This window comes from Crinia signifera, chromosome 1 (genome assembly GCF_055691185.1).
Source record: "Crinia signifera chromosome 1, ASM5569118v1, whole genome shotgun sequence".
Lineage (NCBI taxonomy): Eukaryota > Metazoa > Chordata > Amphibia > Anura > Myobatrachidae > Crinia > Crinia signifera.
In genome coordinates, this window is record NC_139217.1 from 336,965,457 (window position 1) to 336,990,282 (window position 24,826).

Here is a 24,826-nt window from a genome sequence, read left to right on the forward strand (position 1 = left end):
ATTTTTTCTTTTAACCCATACCGAGTATGCTACAAAATACTGATCTCTTTAATAGGGATACGGTCATTAGGTCTACAGCAACTAGGTTGACACCGCTAGGTCGACAGGCAACAAGGTTGACATGGGTCAATGTCGACATGGGCCTAGGTCGACAGGTTATTAGGTCGACACAAGCATTAGGTCGACATGGTCAAGGTCGACCGTCAAAGGGTTGACATGGGGTTTTTCTCTGTTTTCTGAGCCGACATGTGCCGCCAGGCGGTATTTCATTCCCTATCATCCACTAGTGACTAGGGTGTGGTGGGAGAATAAAATAGTGTGCCCGAAGCATGGCGAGAGATGCGAGGGGATGCCGTGCACTTCAAACTGTGTCCATGTCGACTGAGTAGAAATTCGGGTAAAAAAAAACAGTGAAAATCCCTGTGTCGACCTAGACCCATGTCGACCTAGTTGTTGTAGACCAAAACGATCTACACCCCTTTAATATACTCTGGAGTAGACTATCGTTCAGAAACTTAGGTAAACCATGTATGCTTCATTTGTTTGTTCATTTGAAAATGTTCTTAAATATTTTTTTTGAAATAAGAATAATAATGGAGTATATTTATATAACCAATGTTTTATATATTTTTATTTTATTTTATTAGACATGCTCACCTTAAACTGAAACTGACACACAGGAAAGATTGGGTGTCACTCATTTGAAAAAAAAAAACAGGTTCTATGGGGCGGATGTATTAAGCATTAACAAGAGATAAATGCAAGGGTGATAAGGAGAGATAAACATCCAGCCAATCAGCTCCTTACTGACTTTTTCAAACACCGCCTGTAACATGGCAGTTAGCAGGTGATTGGCTGGACGTTTATCTCTCGTTATAACCCTTGCATTTATCTCTTGTTAAGGCTTAATATATCTGCCCCAGTGTCTCTTATTTCTAAATCTCTGGTTGCTGTGGGTAATGCCACATTTTATCCTCTGAACAAGCTGTCATAATTGCCTCTGATAATGCTTCTTTTTAGGATGCACGTGTTTTAAGATGGAGCATGTGACAAGTCATTGTGACCATACATGAGGAATCTTAAAGCTGCAATATCACCTAATAAAGAGGTGCAGTTCAACTTCTTCCATCCTTCACACGGGATACGGTCATTAGGTCTACAGCAACTAGGTGGACAAGTATTGTGTTAACACCAATAGTTCGACAGGGAACAAGGTCGACATGGGTCTAGGTCAACAGGTCATTAGGTCGACCCAAGCATTAGCTTGACATGGGCATGGTCGACAGTCAAAAGGTTGACATGGGGTTTTTCACTGTTTTTTGTGCTGACACGCGGTATTTCATGCCCTACCATCCACTAGGGCATGGTGGGAGAATAAAATAGTGTATTGAGCGAAGCGGTGCACTTCAAACTGTGTCCATGTTGACAGTGTTGACATTTGAATAAAAAAACAGTGGAAAACCCCATGTCGACCCTTTGACTGTCAACTTGCTTGTGTCGACCTTGACCCATGTTGACCTAGTTGGGTCTACCCACTGCTTGTTGACCTATTTGTTGTAGACCAAACGATCCATACCCCTTCACACACACCAGCCCGGGTGCTGACCTATAAGACCTTTTAGCTAGGGTTTCTCTTTCAGCCCTACTGGAAAAGCTGAAATCAAAACAGTTGGATTACAAAATGAAATTGTTCTATATAACAAAGCTGACAGAGCTCAGAGTAAAATAGGCACGAGTAGCTACCCTTGGGGCTCTAGCTAAGGATGGAATTACTTTTTTTTTTTATCATTCACATTTCTCCTATATTTATGTGAAGGAGCCTGCCTGTATAGACGTTGCTTTTTCTCATAGGTATGACCATGATGTGCTTGTGTCTTTTCCATTACTTCTGGATTGAAAACGTAATCATTCTCTCCTACTTTTTTTGTGTACTTTTAACCTGAAGGCTACCATAGGTGCCATACCTTTTATATCCAGGCCAGAAATAGTACTATGTAGGAAGGAATATATTGGAAATGACGTGCCAAAGAGTTACGTGAATGTGTACAAAGCTGTTCAGTATTTTCTAGCTCTTATACCATAAATCAATGATCTGCCTAATCTCTTGGGGAGACCGTTAAGGCTCATACACACTAGACATTTTTGCCCAGTGTGTATGCCGAGCAATCATGTTAAAATCACTGGCTGGAAAATTACATGGCCCATCGAATTTTTTTTTTTTTTTACGGAACCACTTTCCATTGTAGGAAACTGCAAAGTGGTTTACTCAGCTGGTAAAACAACCGATGGTCGCCGATGAAACACAGCGGTACCCTTGTGGCTCCATATAAATAAACGATAATAATAATAATTGCCCATCGCCCGGCCATACACACATGAAGATTTTGAGCTCAAAGTAGCTCAAAACGGGAAAACTGAGCTACTTTGAGTTCAAAATCACCTGGTGTGTATGGGCCTTTAGCCACATTACCATTCAAATGTATGGCTGACCTCCAACTTCAAGGAACCTTTTTCTATCATTTCAATATTTTATCTCTTTTCTAGCATATAGAAAGTAACTAGCTCAAATCTTATTTTGACAGTGTCTTTTAAAGGCGATGATCTTTTACTACATTCCAACTAGATGCTTTGTTAAATACAAACAAAACCTTGTACTTTGGCTGATTTTAAACAGCAATTGAGATGTGTATGGAGTTTCCTGCAGCATTATGCACTAGGTCTAAAGCAGGGGTCTTCAACCCATGGCCCGCGGAGCTGATCTCAGTGGCCCCCTGCCCGCCATGCACAGGATTTTTATTTTTAAGTAAAAGAAAATGCTGCCGAGGGAGGCAGTGTAATGGAGTCCCCTTGGGTGCCGCCTACCCGATTTCCATTGGCTGCAGGCAGGGCAGAGGAGTGGATCCAGCGCGGCTGAGGGAGGAGGAGGCACGTCTGGTCATGAGCTGGGGAGTTGGGACCCGGTGAAGCTGCGGGAGGAGGAGACGCAGCTGGTGGGAGCAGGGGACCCGGCACTGGAACTGCAGGAGGAGGAGGCACAGCTGGCGGAGGGGACCCGGCGAAACTGCAGGAGGAGGTATGGATGGTGGAAGCAGGTGACCCGTCAAAGCTGCAGGATGAGGAGGCCGGGAGCAGGGGACCTGGCAAAGCTGCAGGCATTACTGGGGGCATTGTGTGTGGGGCATTACTGGGGGCATTGTGTGTGAGGGGCACTGCTGGGGCATTGTGTGTGAGGGGCAATGCTGGGGCATTGTGTGAGGGGCACTGCTGGGGCATTGTATGTGAGGGGCACTGCTGGGGTATTGTGTGAGGGGCACTGCTGGGGCATTGTATGTGAGGGGCACTGCTGGGGCATTGTGTGTGAGGGGCACTGCTGGGGCATTGTGTGTGAGGGGCACTGCTGGGGCATTGTGTGTGAGGGGCACTGCTGGGGCATTGTGTGTGAGGGGCACTGCTGGGGCATTGTGTGTGAGGGGCACTGCTGGGGCATTGTGTGTGAGGGGCACTGCTGGGGCATTGTGTGTGAGGGGCACTGCTGGGGCATTGTGTGTGAGGGGCACTGCTGGGGCATTAGGTGAGGGGCACTGCTGGGGCATCATATGTATAAGCAGGAGTACTGCTGGCATTATGGTCTGTGGCATAATGGGCATCAGTGTGGGGCATAATGTGCAATGGGCATAATTTTGTGTGGATTAATGTGTAATGGGCATCACGGTGCGGCATAATGTGTAATGGGCATTATGGTGTATGACATAATGTACAACAGGTATTACGGTGTGTGGCATAATGTCTAATGGACACTATGGTGTGATGCACAATGTGTAATGGGCATTACGGATAAACAGTGTAGCAGTGTATATTGATTTAAGTAGCCTATTATTGTTTGGGTTTGATCTGTGAGGCATACTATTTCACTGTGTGCGCCTTCATGTTTATATGTCATTGTGCAGCCTTCAGTGAACTTAAGCGTGTGAGGACAACGACCATTCCTGCGGTAACCAATGTCTGGTCATGCAGGTTGCAAAAGAGGTGTCAGGTAATTGTTTTCCTGCTAGTTCACACTCGTTATAATTAGACCACGCCCCTTATAATTAGGTCACACCCGTTTTTGGGAGCGCGCCTACGGCGCGTGCAATTTATTCAATATCAAATTATATATGGGGGGGGGCACATATTTTACTGTTTGCACTGGAACCCAAATTGGCTGCTGATAACTATTAGGGTGTGTGTGTGTGTGTGGGGTTATGTGCGGAGTATGGGCGGCTGTGCCAACTATCTATGAAGGACTGTGCTGACGTTATAGGGGAGCTGTGATTCTATGGGGCTGTCCGAAATTCCGTAGGCGATTTTAGTGGCCCTCGGGCTTCACTGGATTTTTTTAGGTGGCCCACGCTGTCTTAAAGGTTGAAGACCCCTGGTCTAAAGAGTATTAGAACTCCAAATTTACTGTTCTTAACATTAACACTGCATGCAGTGTTGAAATTGATGTGGAGCTGCCACTTGTTTTAAAATTTGTACGTGTACTATGGTATCAGACCAGGCTCCTGTACAGAAATGCACTGTTTAAATACATTTTAAGACCATCATACAATTCAAAGTTTTTTTATTTTTCCAACCCATTTGTGCTTCATGTAATTGTACAGTTTACAATTGCTATAGGAGAGTTCACAATTTTGACATTTCCTTTTATTTTTATTTTAATACACGTTTTATGCTTGAGGATCCAAACAAATAGTTTTACAAAGCACTATTTATGTATACATATTTTATATCTGAATATAGCTTCAAGAATATTAAGGTAAACGTCAAGAAATCAGATGGTGTTGAACCTTGTTTTGCAGTGTTTATAAAATCAAGTTGTGCACATATCCTGATTAAACAATTAAAGGAAACTGAGAAATATAAAAGGAGACTGAAAGAAAGGGTAAGGTCTACTTGCAAAGGATCATGAGGTATCAGTCTAACCCAGTGGTTCCCCAAATTTTTGAATTGTTTTCAAGGCACCCCTAGGCTAAACGTTTCTTATTCTCAAAAATAAATAAATAAATATTATTATATGGCATACATAGGTTTAATTATATTGTGAGGGGAAATATTTATTTCGGTACTTATGTAGTACCTGGGCGCCCACTAAGCAATTTGCTTAGTGGGCTATTCTCCGTAAGAAGATTGCATTGCATCGCATGTCATTGTACCTTATGTAAAATCGCATGCGGAGTTGATTTTAGATAGCGTGGCGAGCCACCAAGCCCGAAGCATAGCGAGCCCCGCGAGGGGATGTGGAAAACAGGTATAGTAATTTGCGTGCGCTCGCCACGCTTCGGGCTCGCTGCACTCACCACACTATATAAAATCAACTCCACGCCAACGTGGATAGTGTGGGTATGAAAAGGTCTTAAATATAAAAAGAATCTTAAAAACATTAAGAACAATAATGATAAGAAGAATAAATACAATATTATAAAATAATAATGATTAAGATAATTAGTAGTCATTACATATGTGGTTGTCTGAAAGAAATAAGTCATCTTATGAAATGTATAACCCCTCTAAACTGCATCAGTTATTATCAAGTTGAATGATAGGTTTCCCATTCTATCTTTAATAAACTTAGGGATACATGTTTGAAAGGTCTTGGCCCCTCTGTGGTTATGGACTTGTCACCTGAGGAATTCTAGTACAGCTAGGTGATGGGGAGGACACTTAGGGATCCGTTTAGTAACAAGGCTTGCTTTGGTGGAGTGCTAAAATTACTTAGCACTCCTGTGAGGTCCACTGAAGCCCCCTCCTCAATGATCTCTTCCTCTCTGTTGCTGCCAATGGGGTGCTGTGATGCCCATGTGCTTTTCACTTTCACCTGACTTTACTTTAGAAAGCATGGAAACCTGCTGCTTGATCCCCCAGTGGTAAACAAACCTACTGAATGGACATAACTCATTTTTAGTGGTTTGGTTTTATTAAATGTGCCCTTAAAGTGCAAATCTTATCTTTACTTTAATTTACATACTCAGGGGCAAACTGATCTGAAATGGGAGTGGTATGTTGACCTGACAGTCGGTATGCTGACATCGGAATACCAACCGCTGGTACTTAGACGGGGTGAGCACAAAGAAGCCCCTTGCAGGCTCTCCACGCTGTGGGCTCATTGGCTAGCTGCGTTTTCCACAGGTTCTATTCTCTCTCTATGGAGGTTGTGGACCCCCATGAGGGAGAATAGCCCGTCAGTCATGATTCTGACTGTTGGGCATTAAAACTGTTGGAATTCCGTCTGTCGGCCTGTTATCCAGCACCCATCGGAAAGTTGTGTCCCGGGTTTCAAACCATATTTCCCTTTTTTGGCCATTTTGCATATATTTTGTGTGTGTGTGAGAGGAAGATTGAGCAAACTAATGCTATTTTGAAGATATTTTCTTCTAAAATAAAGCATTTTATTTTATACTGCTTCACTTGTAAACAGTGTTTTTTCTGTTGTGTGTGTGTATGTGTGTGTATATATATATATATATATAAATACACACACACACACATATATATACAGCCCGTAGTCTGTAATTATAGCCTATTTCTATCCTTATGTAAAACATTATTGTGATTATGTTTAGTAGACCTAGTCTGTCGCAAAACTGATGTTTGGCTTCTTATCTTTGTTGGACCTTGTTTCTGTTACTTGTAAATGCAGTTGTTTTTATTTCTATTTCTTGTATTTTGTTCTCTGATTAACCTGCAGCTTTACCAAATCCAGTGCTCAGAGACCCCAAACAGTGCAAGTTTTACAGATCTCCCCAATATCACAAGTGAAATAATTAGCACCGCAGGTGCTTCTTTTAAAATGGGCCAGCCAGCAATGAATACACCTTTTGTGTAAAAGAAGAAATCCAGAAACATGCGCTGTTAGAGCTCCCTGAAGACTGACGTTGGGAAAGTGAATTAAAGTTCAGCGCATTTGACACCTAAGGCTGTGAATGGGTAGAAACTATTATGAAAGTATTCCTAATTGGCCTGAGATAGAATTTTACTACAAGTATTAAAGGGCCGATAAAGCCAGTACTTTTTCTGTATAAATCATTGAGATAAATACATGTTCCATTACAGCTTTGTTTAAAATTAAGGCAACATCTACCAACTCCACTGTAGAGAGCTGAAGCTCCTCCTAAGGGGGAGATTCAATCGCCGTCGAGCATCTCCCGTGGGGGAGATGCTCAACGGGCCCTATTCAATGCTGTCTTCCCCGACAGCATTGAACAGGGTTTCCTGTCAGAACGAGCCCGACATCTCTAGCTGTCGGGCTCGTTCTGCCGAGAACAGCCGGGAAGTGACGAGCTGCCGGCTGCAGCTCATCACTTCCCGGCCGCAACTCGCGGCCACGCCCCCTTCTCGCCGCTCGGCGGCCGGGACATTGAATCCCGACTGCCGAGCTCCAGGCGAGCTCACCGAGAACGGGACAGGGGCACGGCTGTCGCGCTAGCTCGACAGCCGTGCCCCTGACATTGAATACCCCCCTAAATGTTTAGGCTAGTTTAACACTATTCAGTACTGGTAAGCTTATTTTGGCACCTTTTTTATATACTAATATTTATTTTGTAATGTGTCAATAAAGTACAGAAAGGGGCATATTCAATCATCCATGGAGTTTGCCATGTGGCTAATTAGCACGCAGCGTGAGAATAGGCTATTCAGTTATATTTCCTTTTCCCTGCACCGAAAATCAGTGGTTAATGTTCAGAAACTCACTGATTCTGTGTAAACTGCAGAATCAGTGGGTTTTTTCGGTACTCTTTACCTAGAACGGCGCCCGCGATTGAAATCGCGGGCGTCGGGGGTAAAAATCGCGGTCATCGCGGGTAAATCAGGATGGCCGCGATGCCCGCGATCACCGCGATTTTCCCATAGGGAACAATGTTAAAACGGCAGATTGACCGCGATTTTACTGTAAAATGCCTCAATGGACCCGATTTGGGGCCAAATAGGCCAAATTAACCCTTAAATGTCCCCCCAAATGTTTAACGCCACCCCACGATCCACGCCAACCCGAAGCGTGGCGAGCGCAGCGAGCCCGCGAGGGGCGGCGGTACGCGTCCTCCGACCTTTTCATGCCCTACTATCCACTAGGGCGTGGTGTGAGAATATAATAGTGTGGCGAGCGCAGCGAGCCACCGAGCCCGAAGCGTGGCGAGCGGACGCGGATACCTTCACAGGTAGACGCGTCCCCTCGCGGGCTTCACAGGTGTCCACCTCGCCACGGACACCTGTGAAGCCCGCGAGGGGACGCGCATAACTGTGAAGGTATCCGCGTCCCCTCGCGGGGCTCGCTGCGCTCGCCACGCTTCGGGCTCGGTGGCTCGCTGCGCTCGCCACACTATTATATTCTCACACCACGCCCTAGTGGATAGTAGGGCATGAAAAGGTCGGAGGACGCGTACCGCCGCCCCTCGCGGGCTCGCTGCGCTCGCCACGCTTCGGGTTGGCGTGGATCGTGGGGTGGCGTTAAAAATTGGGGGGGACATTTAAGGGTTAATGGGCTCTGTGGCCCATTTAACATTGATTCCTATGGCAAAATCGGGTGGATTGAGCCATTTAACAGTAAAATCAGGTCCATCGCGCCTTTTAACATTGATTCCTATGGGAAATCGGGAGCATCGCATCGCGGGTACATTTATGGCCGGCCGCGACGCGACCGACACGATTTCAAAGTTTACCATTGGTTTCAATGGGAAATCGCGGGCATCGCGTCGGTCGCGTCGCGGCCATACATAAATGTACCCGCGATGCCCGCGACGGGCGCCGTTCTAGGTAAAGAGTACCGTTTTTTCCTACATGTTAACCCCTGATAGTGCCTCAGGGCTTAACACATGATTAATCCAAACTAATTGAATATGCCCAAAACTATACATTTCCTGGAAATAAGCCCAGAAATTGCAGGAATAAGTAGTACTGATGCACATTGTTGGAAAAGGCGAAAAACTTTTTTGCATTGAGAGGGGAAGGGGCCACAGTTAATTTGTAAGCCAATTCATAAAAGGAGGTGGTTCCAAGTACATTTAAAGAGAATTTGCGAACATAACTCTCCACTGAAACTGGATAAATTCATGGGATACAGCCAAGGATACTGAAAGAGCTCAAAGGGGTGCTGGTAACACCATTAGCTATATTATTCAACCAGTGAATAGCTACAGGAGTGATTCCAGAGGAGTGGAAAATAGTGCAAGTGGTCCCACTGCACAAAAGTGGAAGCAAAGAATAGTCATGCCACTACCTATCGGTGAGCTATTACATCAGTAGTAAGGAAATTTACAGGATCCCAAACAGCATGGATTTACTGGATAGATATTAAGCCTAAAAAAAATCTATAAATGTTCATGTTTGGTGTGTACTTTCAATATGTACTACTTTGTACAACTCTAAACGTAAATATTCTGTCTTCTATTTTCAGTGCAGGAAGAGGGGCTGTGGGAAAATGGCCTATCATACGAGTGTCGAACACTACTCTTCAAGGCCATTCACAACCTTCTGGAAAGGTAAGGGTTTGCTTATGTTGGGTTTCATATGCTTACACAGGAGGAGATAAAGAAGTGCATGTTGGCAAATTATGAAATAAAGTGGTAGAAAGCCTCCTAGTTTTGTACTGTTTTTTTTTCCTTTTCATGTTTATGTTTATTTTGATATTGCAGGAATACAGATTATGAAATGTGATACATATATTGTAGCACATTTGCTTACAAATTGCCCTTGCAATCACTTCATAGCACTGATATTATTGTCACAGTAATGTATATTGAGGGCTCATTCATACTGGAGATTTTATTTATGTTGTGGAAGTGCATATTATGCATATTATGCATATTATGCACACAAAAAAGCCATACTATAATGTGGATTTAAATTAAAATAGTGTAATAATTGTTCTGAAGAATTGATCTGTACTGTCAGTTCTCATGTTTTGCCTGCTTATAGCTTAAGCTTCTATTCACACTCCACTCATACACATGGGGCAACTTCAGGTCTGTGCTGAAGTAGTTTAGCACAGATCGGTGCACATCACTGACACACCTGCTATGCACTAGTGATCTGTGCTGCAAACAAAATCTAGTTCAGGGCTGGGCAATTGCGGCCCTCCAGATGTTGAGGAACTACACATCCCAGGATGCTTTGCATTATTTTTGCTATGTGGCCATGCTGAAACTGATGCAAGGCATGTTGGGATGTGTAGTTCCTCAACATCTGGAGGGCCGCAATTGCCCAGCCCTGATCTAGTTAGATCGCCAGTGTTCTCAGCAGAGAACACTGGCGATCTAACTAGATTTTGACTGCATGCAGTCAAGATCTAGTCAGGAGATGGTGACGTCGGTCGGGGGCATACAGATGGAGTGATCTTTACCTAATTTCGAAGTATTCCGACTACTGCTCAGGTTGGTAAATGCAGTGGAATAGCAGATGATGGTGCTCATTTCCCAGCCTCACTAACATGCAATAGTGGGTACTCTTTACCTAGAACGGCGCCCACGATGTCCATCGCGGTCATCGGGGGTAAAAAATCGCGGGCATCGCATGCACTAAAAAAACGGGTGCGACGCGATGCCCGCGATTTTCCCATAGGGATCAATGTTAAAAGTGTGATTGGACGCGATTTTAGTGTTAAATGCCTCAATGCCCGCGATTTTTCCATAGGAAACAATGTTAAATGGGCCACAGAGCCCTAATAGTCCCCCTGAAGTCTTAAATGGCCCCCACAATTTTTAACGCCACCCCACGATCAACGTGAACCCGAAGCGTGGCGAGCGGCGGCGGTACGCGTCCTCCGACCTTTTCATACCCCCACTATCCACGTCGGCGTGGAGTTGAGAATAGAATAGTGTGGCGAGGGGACGCGGATACCTGTGAAGCCCGCGAAGGGACGCGTTTACCTGTGAAGGTATCAGTGTCCCCTCGCGGGGCTCGCTGCGCTCGCCACGCTTCGGGCTCGGTGGCTCGCTGCGCTCGCCACACTATTCTATTCTCAACTCCACGCCGACGTGGATAGTGGGGGTATGAAAAGGTCGGAGGACGCGTACCGCCGCCGCTCGCCACGCTTCGGGTTGACGTTGATCGTGGAGTGGCGTTAACAATTGTGGGGGCCATTTCTGACTTTAGGGTGACTATTTGGGCTCTGTGGCCCATTTAACATTGTTTCCTATGGAAAAATCGCGGCCATTGAGCCATTGAACACTAAAATCGCGTCCAATCACACTTTTAACATTGATCCCTATGGGAAATCGCGGCCATCGCGGGCATCGCACCCGTTTTTTAGTGCATGCGATGGTCGCGATGGGCGCCGTTCTAGGTAAAGAGTACCCAATAGTGTTCAGTGAGTGTGCATAGTACACTGCTTCAGTGTAACTTTTAAGACGATAGACATTTGACTGTTCATTTTTGACACTACCATACAGTTGACTGAGGTAATATCTGCATGTCTTCTCTGCTGTAAACACAATTTCCATTGTAGGTGTTTGCTGGATAAAAGTTTTGTTCGAATTGGAAAATGGTTTGTGAAGCCCTGTGAAAGGGAGGAAAAATCATTGTCAAAAAGGTAACATGTCTTTAGATTGCACTTCTCCTGCCTGTGTAGTGAATTGCTTTGTAGTCTTGTCTGTGACTATTTGCATGGCAAAAAATATATATTTTTGCTGCTGTAACTGTAATTTCAATGGTGTGTTAGGATATAAAATGTGATGGCCTACAAAGGGCAGTGTTTGATCTTTTATATATTAAAGAAAATGTAAGTCATTTGAGACAAAGTTAAATGATAAGGTACTTGCTGTGAATGTATAATGTTTAGCGCTGCTCGTAAATGATGCTTGGTTTTGGCATATGTATTGCGAGAAGTGTGAAATGCTGTGTGTAGCTTCATTCTTTAGTGCAAAGCTCCCCCCCCCTCTGTCTGTCATGTGATAAGTCTAGAAATAGGAATATGTTCTCATTTTGTCTGCTACTTTCCCCGTGTCTGTGCGCATGTCTATGTTTTCTTCCTCCGTGTTGTAATTATGCACAGGCTGACATGGAGACATTAGCTGTTGCTATGGCAACATGGTTTAAGTCGACAAGTTCCTGGCATGATGTCATTAGGACAGATTCCCCCCTCCCATCTATCTCCCTGCATGCAGAGAGTGACTCTGATTATTCCAGCCAATCTAACCCCCAGCTACAGTATGTCTTCTCACATGCCCTTGTTGGAATAGCAACATCTCCCTGGGGCTGCATAAAGTATGGCTAAGGACTTACAGAGATGAGCCCAATTTTCTTGTTAAGGTAGTTGAGGCTGTACATTTCTAGATTTTCTTACATTTTTAAAATTTTGTATTTTTGAGTAAAGTCTCTTGTTAAATAAAGCAGGGGTCACTCATAGATGTTCTCTTATTTCAAACAAAGACATACAGTACAAATGTATTAATTTGGGTTAACAAACAACTTTTCTCAATCAATGTTAGTACACAGATGGTGTAATGGTTAGCATTACTGCCTTACAGCACTGAGGTCATGTGTTTGATTCCCACCATGGCCCTCACTGTGCAGAGTTTGTATATTCTCCCCGTGCTTTCGTGGGTTTCCTGTGGGTACTCCTGTTTCCTCCCACATTCCAAAAATATACTGGTAGGTTAATTAGCTCCCAACAAAATTAACCCTTGAATTAATGTGTGCCCTGTGAAATATGTGACCCCCCCCCGGGATATCTGGATTAGGGATGCTCAACCTATATATCTGATTTAAATGCAATGTCTGTAAATATCCATTATTTTCAGATGCATGGAGAGGAATGTACAAGTATTTCCCTTACATTTCACTTTCTTCCACTTCTGTTTCATCCTGTTCAGATGATTGTTCTGGGGAAACTTGCAGCATAAACATTAGAGGACAGAGTAGGAAGTTTAAGGTGCTAAGCCATAATGACCGTTTATCTTGTTTTATTGTCCACAGCGAAAACCTTTCCTGTTCCTTTACCTTTTTCCTCCATGGGGAAAGCAGTGTTTGCACAAGTGTGGAGATTGCTCAGCATCAGCCAGTGTATCTTATTAACCAGCAACATCTTCACCTGGCTCAGACCTCCCACACACCATGCCAAGGTAAGCACCACATGTACTGTACATGGTGATTGGGGTCAGGAGATGATTGAAAGCACAAATATATTCATGGTGTAATGTACAAAAGAAACACACATAATAAATATTTATGACACATTCGTGCTTTGGGCTTATTATTTAACATTTAGTTGTGAATGTGTGTGTAAATAAAGAATGCAAACTTGTCATTGTCCCTAAATACCCTGCTTTCTGTTCTCCAGTTATTCTGAGCCCATATGGGTTAAGTGGCACACTTACTGGCCATGCCTACAAAACCTCTGACCCCACCACTCGTAAGTTACTAGAAGAATGGCGTCCCTTCTACCCAACAGTGCTGTCTGCAAAGAAGGAAGCACGAGCAGATCAGGAAACTCTTTACGATGATGACTTTCCTGCAGCAGTGGAAGTAATCGTTGGTAAGGAGCTTTGGCAAGGAGCTTTGGCTTAGCCCAGAGGTTCAGATTCCAGATAAAAGTGTGAAGAAAAATACTAACTTCCTGATCACTGTCTGATGGCATATTTACAGAGTTCTTATAGGCTGTTGACCTGCACCTAGCGCACCAGTACCAGTAAAAATATGTCAAATGCATTAGAGGTCACTAATCTGCTTGATGCACTAAAGTGCCTGGAATTCAGGAATGGAACAAGTAGTGTTCCAAAAACCACTCCAGCATTCTACTACAGTCAGTAAAGACTAATGACTGTGATTATACTAGAAGCATGGTTTTAGTGTCAGAAAAGTGTACATGCATTAAAATGTGACTTTTGCGAATAGATTGTTGTAGTTAGGGATTTTACGATGTCCAAAGAAGGGTCAGAAACCAGCCAAATATGTTTTAATTCTGGCCTAGAAATGAAGTTGGTTAATTAAACTAATAGGTGTTCCTTTTCTAGGATCCTCCACCCTCACCTTACAGCAGCTGCTTTAATCGGGTATGGGCCATAGGGTCAACAGCACTAGAAACACAGAATTTTACGGCAGATATAGAACCACTTGGCCCATCTAGTCTGCCCCTTTTTTAAACATGTTACCTCAAACTATATTTGATCCTTATTTTTTTGTAAGGATATCAATATGCCTATCCCAAGCATGTTTAGAGGCAAATGTACTACTGTATTTGCCTCTACCACCTCTGATGGGAGGCTATTCCGCTTATCTATAAATCTTTCTTCCTCAAATTTCCCCTGAATCTTCCTCCCTCTAGTTTCAGTGCATGTCCTTGTGTTCTGCTGCTCCTCTTCCTGTGAAGAATGTCTCCCACCTGTACCTTGTTAAAGCCCTTAATTATATTTGAAAGTTTCTATAATGTCCCCCCTTTCCCTTCTCTGCTCCAAAGTATACATATTAAGATCTTTTAGTCTTTCCTGGTACGTTTTGTGATGTAGGCCATGCACCATTTTAGTTGCTCTTCTTTGTACAGTCTCTAATGTATTTATATCCTTCTGGAGATATGGCCTCCAGAACTGAACACAATACTCTAGGTGAGGTCGTACCAATGACCTATACAGTGGCATTATTACTTCTTCCTTTCTGCTGCTGATACCTCTCCCTATGCAACCAAGCATCAGACTTGCCTTCTTCATTGCTTTGTTACATTACCTACCTGCCTTTACGTCCCCTGAAATAGTGACACCTAGATCCCTCTCTTCCTCAGTAGTTTCCATTATATTGCCATTTATACTATATTTAGTCTTTGGATTTTTGAGACCCAAGTGCATGATTTTCCATTTTTTGGCATTAAACTGTAGTTGCCATGCTCTTGACCATTCTTCTAATCTACCTAGATCATCAATCATTTGTTTTACCCCTCCAGGTGTGTCTACCCTGTTGCATACCTTTGTGTCATCTGCAAAAAGGCACATTTTACCCTCAATTCCATTTGCAATATCATCAATAAAGATATTAAAAAGCACCGGTCCAAGTACAGATCTCTGGGGTACTCCACTTGTAACCTTTCCCTCCTTTGACTGTACTCCGTTTACTACAACTCTCTGTTTTCTGTCCTGCAACCACGCTCTTATCCATTCAACTATCTTAAAATCCAATCCCAAGCTTTCAAGTTTATTTAACAGTCTGCGATGTGGGACAGTGTCAAAAGCTTTACTAAAGTCTAGATAAGCTACATCTACAGCCCCACCTTGATCTATTACTTTAGTCACCCAGTCAAAAAAGTCAATAAGGTTTGTTTGACATGATCTTCCCCCAGTAAACCCACACTAAGGTTGACATGTATTGGGCCGACCATTGAAGGTCGACATAAGGCAAGGTCGACACATGGGCTTAGGTTAACAAAAGCAATTAGGTCGACATGGGCTAGGTTGACAGTCAAAAGGTTGACATGGGGTTTTCTTTACCCAAATGTTGACAGTCAACATGGATACTGTATCTGTGATCTGTGTCCTCTTGCATGGCTCACTGCGCTCGCGATGCTTCAGGCACGGTGCCTTGCTAGGCTCTGCACTCTATTTTATTCTCCCACCAAGTCCTAGTGGATGGCAAGGCATGTAATACCGCCTGTCAGCTAAAAAAAAAAAGGCGAAAACCCCTATGTCGACCTATTGACATGTCGACTTAAAGCCAGTGTCGATCTTCCCATGTGTCAACGTTGCCTCATGTCAACCTTCAGTGGTCGACCCAATGCATGTAGTCCTTCGTGCTGTCGACCTAACAACCGTATACCCTTTAATCTCTGAAGCTCTTTAGGGCTAAAGGTATAAGCCCTTCATATTGTTTGCAGGGAGAAGTGTAAAGTGATGAAGGCAAACCATTGCCAAATGCCTACCAGCCTGTCTCTGCTAGTAATGGTTACCATTGTGATCCAATGTTATAAGGGCATTTTAGTTCTCCAGAGCCTCAAAGGTCTCAGAAAATAGCGCTGTACTACTGAGTATTTATCAGACAATCTGTTTCCATCCTGGAAGGTATTTGGGATAGGGTGCTTTATATAGCCACAGTGGGCTAATGCACAAGTTACCACACAACAATTGCCTCGGGAGGTACTTGTTTCACACTGACCATCTTTTCTCTTTTTTTTCCCTCATAAGGTGGTGTTCGAATGGTGTACCCCTCCGCTTTTGTTCTCATAGCTCATAGCGACCTGCCTGTTCCACCCAGCACTGCCAACACTGGACAGAGTGGCACAAGCGCACAGCAGAACACATCTATTACTAAAGACCCCAGCCCATGTAGGATGCCGCTGACACCACCCACTTCACCAGATCAGGCTGCTCCTGGTAACTTTATAGATTGCAATGATCTTTCTACACAACTGACTGTTCCTACATAGGAAAGTGCTGCAAAACAGCATGTGGGGTAGTTCTTCATGTTTGGCAATGCACTGTTCCTGTGGAACTACACATGCCAGCATGCCCTGCCTCTGTTATATAAAATTAACATTTTAATTTTTTGTCCTCACCATAGATAGAGGTCTAAATTTATTAACAATTTTTTTCCTTCCCTCAAACAAAAATCCTTTTTGGGGACACTGTATTGATAATACAGATTAAAACATTGCTTTTAATAATAATAATAATAATAATAATAATAATAATAATAATAATAATAAAAAGGTTTGTTATTTACGGTAAGTTCAACATTTTTCTTGAACAGATTACATACTGTTGGAATGGTCATAATGCTTAGAGTGACCAAATTGACAATTAGTATTGTCAACAGGGTGCATTCGGGTATGTCTATCCCTTAAGCCTAGCCCGAATATTAATAATTTGACAGAATCAATTTTTGATATGACTACATGGTATCAATATTTATGCTAACATTATTTCCATGTTGGCGCCATTACTAACATATCGACCATGTGACTACATACCAAAAAATCACGAACACTGGATCATACATGTATATATTATGCTGTACTTTATGGTTGTTGTAAGCAGGGCTGTGGAGTCGGTAGATAAATGGTCCGACCCCGACTCCGACTCCTCATACGGCTGACACCGACTCCGACTCCTCTGTATTAATATGCAAATGTATTTGATACATTCCTTGAAGGAAAGAAAGGCAACATACATATTTTTACTACAGAAACTAGAGGCTGGGAAGCCAACAGTCTACTGTATTGAACAGTTTAAGCAAAGGACAAACACAATGTTTGTCCGCTGGTTTGCTTGCTCGCCACCGATTAATTCACGGACACAAGGAACGATTTCTTTACCGAATCGTTACTGGCGACGAAAAATGGTGCCTGTACATCAATAAGAACCAGTGTAAGGAATGGCTTAGCCAAGGTAAACAAACGACCCCGCGCATAAAACAAGATCTTCATCCGCGTAAAAAGATGTTGTGCGTATGGTGGGAGAGCTTGGTTGAATGAATTTTTCGAGGTATTGAAAACCTTATTGAACGTTTGAAATAAGTTGTAAACTACAAGGGAGAATACATATATAAGTATTGGTGCTCCGAATTGTGCGTTGCGTCCCATATAGTGAAGCACATGAAAAGCATGCTTTTTCATGGTCACTTAACGTGTTTGTTTTGCGGTTACGTGAGGCACTGCATGCATTGGTCTTTATTCTTACAGTAGAGAAGTCATTAATTATAATTTTCGGAGTTGGAGTCGGTGCATTGTTTGCCTGGTTGTAAGTCTTTCTGGAGTAGTATTATTAGAAATCACGTTTAAATCTGTTTTTATCTATAAAGAGTGCCCCCAAAAGGAGTTTTTCCTCCGGGAATTCCACCCTCCCCACCTTCTAATTGAGTACTACAGTATGTTATCAAACTACTAGGGTACACCACCAAAACAATTTTTTATCTATTTTAAGTCTATATGCTTTGTTAACATTGTTGGTCTCAATATTTGTTAAATACTGTATGTGTGTGGTAGAATCTCTTCTGGTATATTCTACAGAAAAAGTCAATAAGTGATCAGGAGCAGTCATTAAAAGGGCAGGTGGCCCAGATGAAATGTTTTCAATGACCATGTACAGTATATCAGTGGATTTTATATGCTAATGAATCAGAACAAACCATGGCGGTTGCAGGTTAGGACCTGCAACAGCAACAAGATTCATTCACCAACTGTGTTGTACCAACTGTTCAGCCAAGAAGTAATCACACTTGGTAATTCTCAGTGCAAAGTGACTTTTCTTACACTCGCCACTACTTCAGCATCTCCTCTTCAGAAGGAGCTTTGCACCTGAATATTTTAAGACTGCAGTTTGGGCTTTATTTAGAGATGTACGCTAATGCAGTTTCCCTTGCAAATTTGTACTTGGCGGATTTGCTAAAATATGTGTTAATCATGCCCCTCACCACACCAATAGAGCAGTGGTTCCCAAACTGTGTGCCGTGGCACACAGAAGTGCCTCGGAACACTTGCAGTAGTGCGTTGGGTTGGTGCTGCAGGACCAATTTCAATTATGATAAAATTAACAAAACACTGTTTGTAGCTTCCAGTCTTAAAATATCTGGACAAACAAAAGCAAATTGTGCCCCCACCACATATTTAGCCCTAAGGGTGACATGTAAACACTATTTAATTTTATATATTTTTCAGATTTTTTTTTTTTTACCACATCATGGCCCTTATTCAGATTGAAGCGGTACGGCCCGCATGCGGCCGTACCGCCGATGTTTTCTCTCTGCACATGCGCAGAGGTCACTCTGCGCATGTGCAGGGGAAATCTCCGTTTAAAAAAATTAGACGCCGCAAAGGGGGCGTATAGGGGCGTGAGGGGCTTCAGTCCCTCATTTCCCTATGTATACGCCCCGCGTTTCATGGGCGTTCCCATGCAAACGCGGGGCGTACGCATGGTAATGAGGGCATGACGCCACTCATGGGGGCGGAAAGCTGACGTCGGCGGATGTCAGCTTTCAGCCCCCATACAAGCTACCACACGGACGATTGTCCGTGTGGTCTCAGCTTGCGGGAGCTGCCGCGGCGTGCGGCCCTGCCTTCGATGGTCGTCGACCATCGAATGCAGGGGGCAGCTCCCACCATGGTGGAGGCGTACGCCTCCACCATTTTCGTGCGGATCGCCAGCCGTCCGTGTACGGACGGCCGTGGCGATCCGTAGCGTGGGCGGGGATTCGTCTGGTGCGGTCGGAGCCGCATATGCGGCTCGACCGCACCAACCAGAATAAGGGCCCATGAATGGATAATATTCTTCAGGACAAAACCAGTTTCCATGTTTTAGTAATGGGCCCTTTAATTCTAAGTATACTCAATTGAAGGTAATGCTGCAGCAGATACTGATTTGAGTCTGTAGTGCGGTGTGATAAATATATAGTTTTATTATATTGTGCACAAAATCTTAAGGTGGTAGTGGGGGTTCTGCCATTTGGGACACTTTGTGGAGTATGATGACCCATATTCTATGTCACATGCAGGTATAAAAAGGAAAAATTATTTAGCCATTCATTTCTTGTTACTATTTTTTTTCTATTTTAGAATAGTAGAATAAATGTTGGTTTGGCAGTCTGCGCTCTCAAAATGCAGCCCAGAATCCACACAGGGGTACCAATCTCTAATTCTCAAACGCTCAACACATAGTGGGATCCCACCGGTGCTGTTTGAAATGGACAGTTTTCACTGTCAGGTGTTGTCTATGAACCACTCTTATGGGACCACATTGACCTATAAATGAGTTCTAATAATGCCACCATTATTCCTAGCAACATTTCTGCACTGTATCTTATGTTGCTTTGACTCATCTAGGTTTTTAACAGTGCCCACATTGCAGTAATTTAAAATAAAGGTCATTCATATTTGGATTTTTAAAGGAGGATTGTGTGGCAGTGATTACTTTTGTGGTGATGACAAGTTCCATTAAAGCTGGGTACACATTAAACAACTTTGCAAACAATGCATTGTCAGCGATTTCCCTTCAACTCCTGGACAAATGATATAGTGCATACACACTGATTCCAGGTTTTTGATCCCGGGTTTTTGCCGGTGCACAGATCATCTCAGCTCACAGATCCCCCTTTACACTGCACCTTGGACCCGAGAAATTCCTGGGTCTGACCCATTCACACTGGTTCCTGGCTCAGCCCTGCCAACAAGTGTGAGGAATCGAAGAGCAGATTTTATTGGCTGTTGAAAGAGCAGCTTTGATTGTCAATATAGGCATCACCATTCTTCCTTCGCTTGAGATCATGCACCTTGGAGTACTTCTTATGAAGTGCTTTAAGTTTGTTCACAACCTGTTGCTGGGTTTTATGGATGCCACGGGCAGACAGTATATTTGATATATTGTAGTAAACTGTTGAATCCTTGGCAGTGCCAGTCACTTGCTTCTTTATTTCCTCCTCCCCTCTCACAGCTAGCAGCTCTAGCACCTCCTCCCTCCAGTGCACCATGTCTCAACTGCTCTCTGCAGCATTAAATAGACTTTACATGTCACCTGATCTCATTCCCCAATCAGCTTGTTTTTTTCACTTCCTGTGTGAAAAACCCGGGTTGTGCCTGTTCACACTGGTGGACACCTTTGTAATTCCCAGGAATAACCCTGCAAAAAACCAGTGTGCAATTAATGGGGCATTACACCTGGGAATTTCACTCTCACCCTCAGTGTGAATGGGTGTGAGTGAAATTCCCGGGTGTCACACGACATGGGAAATTACCGACTGCCCTGACAAAAACCTGTTTTTTTTTTTGTTTTTTTTTGCAGCAGTGAGAACGGGTGAGTAGGAGTGATTTTACTAATGATATTGTCAGTGGCCACATCCAGGAGTATAGTTGTTGTTGACGATATCCTCAGATTATCAATATCCCAGGGCATAGCTGATGACCAGCTGGAACGTGCATCATTATCAAAATATTGCCTACACACTAGACAATATACACAGAAATGTCATTGCAATGTCGTTATTATGCATATTGCTAAACAAAAAAGTCTAATGCACCATTAGATTCCATATATTTTACAGTTGTTTAGGATTTTGTCTGATCTTTGGAACTTTCAAGAGGGCATAAGAGTTTAACCTTAATATCTACTGCATAAATAACTTCCATTTACAAAAATGTTAGAACTAAATGATTTTCTCAAGTTATTTAGCTCCCTCTGCTGACCGTTTTCAAGAAGTTCAGATGTTTAGGTTATGTGGTAAAGAGTGTTTTTTTGTTTCCCTTCCAGGTGATATTAGATCTATGTCAGCAAATGGCAACAGCCAGACGGTAGGGGACAGTGTCGGCCATTCCAGGCACAGTCCAAAGCGCGGAGGTACTACTTATTTGAAATTGCGAAGTCAAATGGCGCAAAGGTCTTGGAGAGAGTGTATCTTAAGCAGAAGCCAATCAAAGTAAGCCTGTTTCAGTAATGAAAAACAAAGTTGGTCAATTACAGACTTTTTAAGATAGATGCATGGAAATCAAAGATCATATTGCAGTTCTTTAGATTGTTTAACCATTTTTCATTTTATCATATACAGGTTAGCTGCCTCTAACCAGCAAGAAGAGGAAACGCCAGTGACCAGAACGCCTTGGGACTTTGTGGTTCCCTCCCAGAGAGTCAGCTGTTCGTGCTCCAGGTGAAAACCCTCGATCTTTAGGCTCACAGTATTTACTGAACCTTATACACTATGTGGAGGTTATAGGTGTCTTGGTTAATTACAGACTTTATAAGGTAGATGCATGAAAATCAAAGAACATATTGCAGTCCTTTTTTTTGTGTGTGTTTTTTTCCCAAGTAAGGTGGTACTGGGAAAAGTTGTGAAACGGGAACTTTGAAAGAGGAATGGAAGGCAAATCCTAACACATAAAAACTGGTGGTTGTTAAAAAGAAACTAGCTCCCAGATGTGATGGTATTTAGGAAGCAGCACTTTGATACAAATGGGAGAACGGAGGGAGTTTTCTGTTACTGTCTGTAAGTAATTATGGGTAGGTTTCAGAGCTAGGGTATGCAAGCAGTAGGTATTTGCTAAAGAAGCACCAAAGTAATATTCCCAACCTGTTACATCTGTAGGGCACGCCCAATATAATATGTGCTGACCATGCTGCAGTTTTCCAACATTGATTGGAAGTGACCATGTACTTTTGTGCAATTTTAGGACTTCTGAATTCCATCAGGTCTCCTTTTTTTAATGTGTGATCATGCCTCATTGTCTAAAACAACCCCCGGTCTTCCTCCTCTCTTCTATGTTTTCATAAAGAGCAATTTTATCAGAGTATCTCAGTGTAGTAGCTGCCCCCAATTTAGTGATAATGGTATAGATGGGTACAATATGATGCCAGGGAGAAATGGCAGTTTGCTGAATTCCAAAGTATTGTCTCTGATGCATTATATACTGAACCACTTTTCGTGTGACAGTTTGTGCACAATGCATTGATGCACATCCCAACATTTATATTTAATGTTGCAGAATGAATGTTACCGTTATTGTTTGGGGTTTAGAATTTGAAATTGCATTTTGATACTAGGAGCTTGTTGTTTTGCTTGGTAATAATACTAGTTTAGACTAACCAAGCTGAATAGAACACAGAGTATTTGTTGTATAGATGACCCAAAACGTTAATTAAAGTGTATTATAAAAGTTATAGTAAGTACAGCTATCATTCCAACAATAAGAAAAGTGTAATGCGCATAAATCTATATTAAGCTGAAAGCTGCATTTAACCATAAATTGAACAGATTTTGATTAATAGTCTTTAATAAGACAAGTGAATAAAATAAAAATGGTAAGTTAATTACCCACATTTACATGATCAGCCTCATTTCACATGTCACCGTGTACATGACAAGATATAAACCTTAATGATTACTAAGGAACTATTTCTCAGATATGTTTGTGGCTTTTGTTTATTCTCTATCTTGCTCCTTTTCTTCCGTAGACACAAATTGTCCAAGCAGCGTGGTACACAGAGTGCAACTCGCCCTCCCTTGGTTTCCCAGGTATGCGCGGGAGGAAACACTTCTTCCAGCAACTGTTCCCTTCCACCTTCTGCATCTTCCAAGCACAAACTTAATGATCGCCAAGAGAAGGCAGAAAAGTTGCAAAAAAAGGCCACTACACTATTCCACCTCCGCCCTTCACCCACCCAAAGTGAGCAGTGCTTGACGCAGGAAAACACCACGCAGCAACGCCAAGGAACCGAGCCTGCTACAGGACCAACAGCAAACAGGCAATTCTCAAGCATACCACCTACAGGGGAACTAGATCAACTTTTACCACTACCTACTGCAGACTCCCCACATTCACCTTCTTCTCCTATGCCTCCTACGCTTAGTCCACAGCCACCACAACAAGAAGTTGAAATTCCTGATCAAGAGGTGGCTGTCTCAAGTCTTTATCCTAATGGATTAGAAATGCAACCACTTGATGACAGGACGATAATGGTGGCCAGCCTTGGCTTACCTATGATGACGGAATTGAGTGAAACGAGTTTATACTGTGCTGGGCTTCCCCAGAGCTGTCAAACAGGGGACAGCTGGCATGGATATAGGCTCCCAGCTGGATGTGACCAAGACTTTTGTCCACCAGAAATTCAGAAAGAGTGGTATGAGACCAATCAAGATGTGGGATCTGAGAGCACTGCTCTTAAAAGGTAAGGTTTGATGTTTTCTTGAACAAGCATAGAACCACACATTTTCATGCTGAAATGAATTGCAGGCTAGGGGGGATTAAAAACTGAAGGGAGGACAAGCTGTAAGAGCTAGGACACTCAAAGAAAGTGGTACATCTTGCCCCTTAGTGCTCTAAAGGTATTGCTGCTGATGTAGATACAACTATGTTGCCTCCAAAGTTCAGGGTATGAACACAGCCTTACCACCTAGAGCGGGGGTAGCCAACTCCAGTGCTACCATCAGTTCACATTTTCCAGCTCACCTCGCAGGTACACAGGTGCACTCATTACTGACTGACACATTTTAAAAGATCCGCAGGTGGAGCTAATTACGTCACCTGTGATTCTGTGAGGAGACATGGAAAACGTTAACTGTAGGTGGCTCTTGAGGACTGGAGTTGGCTACCCCTGACCTAGAGCAAGGGTTCTAAAACTCGGTCCCCAGGTCACCACACAGGTCATGTTTTCCAGGTCACCTGGCAGTAGCAGTGTGTATCTCCAACTGTTACATTTTAAAAATGTACATCTGACTGGAAAACCTGAACTCTGTGGGGTCTTGCGAACCTGTGACCTATGCTATGACCCTCTCAGTATATAAATGAAACTATATGGAATATATTAGATTTCTCACCTCTCACATGGATACTACCGTATCCATGAATGTGGACAGAAGTCCCATGTTAATCAACTCTATTGTATTTAGTAGTTATATGCAAATATTGGAAAGTCATGCTATTGAGGTTTGTAGTTATGAGTAGCAAGCATAAATATCATTCCGAAAGGTACAGTATTGACAGAAACCATCCCGCATATTGCATTGTAGCGGACTGTAAACCACACGGTAAAGCAGTGTCTGTTGCGTATTACCTTCTTCCCAGTACAGTTTTTTTTTAAAACTGTGCCAAACCGGAAATGAGCTGCCTGATGTAAATAACTGTGCCCCCTTTTATTAGTGACTACACAAGTGCTATTTCTATAAGCTACTACAAAACATGATTCTCTAGACATGTTATCCAGTACCCTGTGGTATTTAAACATTCACTAGCCATTAATTTAATTAACTATTTAAAATTATTTTGTATTAATAACTTAAAATCGAGGCCTTCTGTGAACCACAACTCCCAGGCCAGATGTAATGACTCCCGAGTTCTTTGCTGTGATCTAAATGTGTGATTCTCACTCTTTTATGCTCTTATACCAAAGGCACCTGACCA

General features: G+C 43.0%; 1 protein-coding gene across 2 annotated transcripts in view; it reads left to right on the forward strand.

Moving 5' to 3' along the window:
* MED13L (mediator complex subunit 13L) overlaps window positions 1–24,826 on the forward strand; it is a 138,281-nt gene that overhangs the window by 70,042 nt on the left and 43,413 nt on the right. For both annotated transcript variants that reach the window (XM_083145597.1, XM_083145602.1), the window contains exons 3-10: window positions 9,428–9,512; window positions 11,477–11,560; window positions 12,946–13,091; window positions 13,310–13,504; window positions 16,134–16,322; window positions 21,186–21,351; window positions 21,481–21,579; window positions 22,881–23,594. In XM_083145597.1, coding sequence (XP_083001723.1) covers window positions 9,428–9,512; window positions 11,477–11,560; window positions 12,946–13,091; window positions 13,310–13,504; window positions 16,134–16,322; window positions 21,186–21,351; window positions 21,481–21,579; window positions 22,881–23,594 — 1,678 coding nt within the window. The remainder of the gene's footprint in view (window positions 1–9,427; window positions 9,513–11,476; window positions 11,561–12,945; window positions 13,092–13,309; window positions 13,505–16,133; window positions 16,323–21,185; window positions 21,352–21,480; window positions 21,580–22,880; window positions 23,595–24,826) is intronic.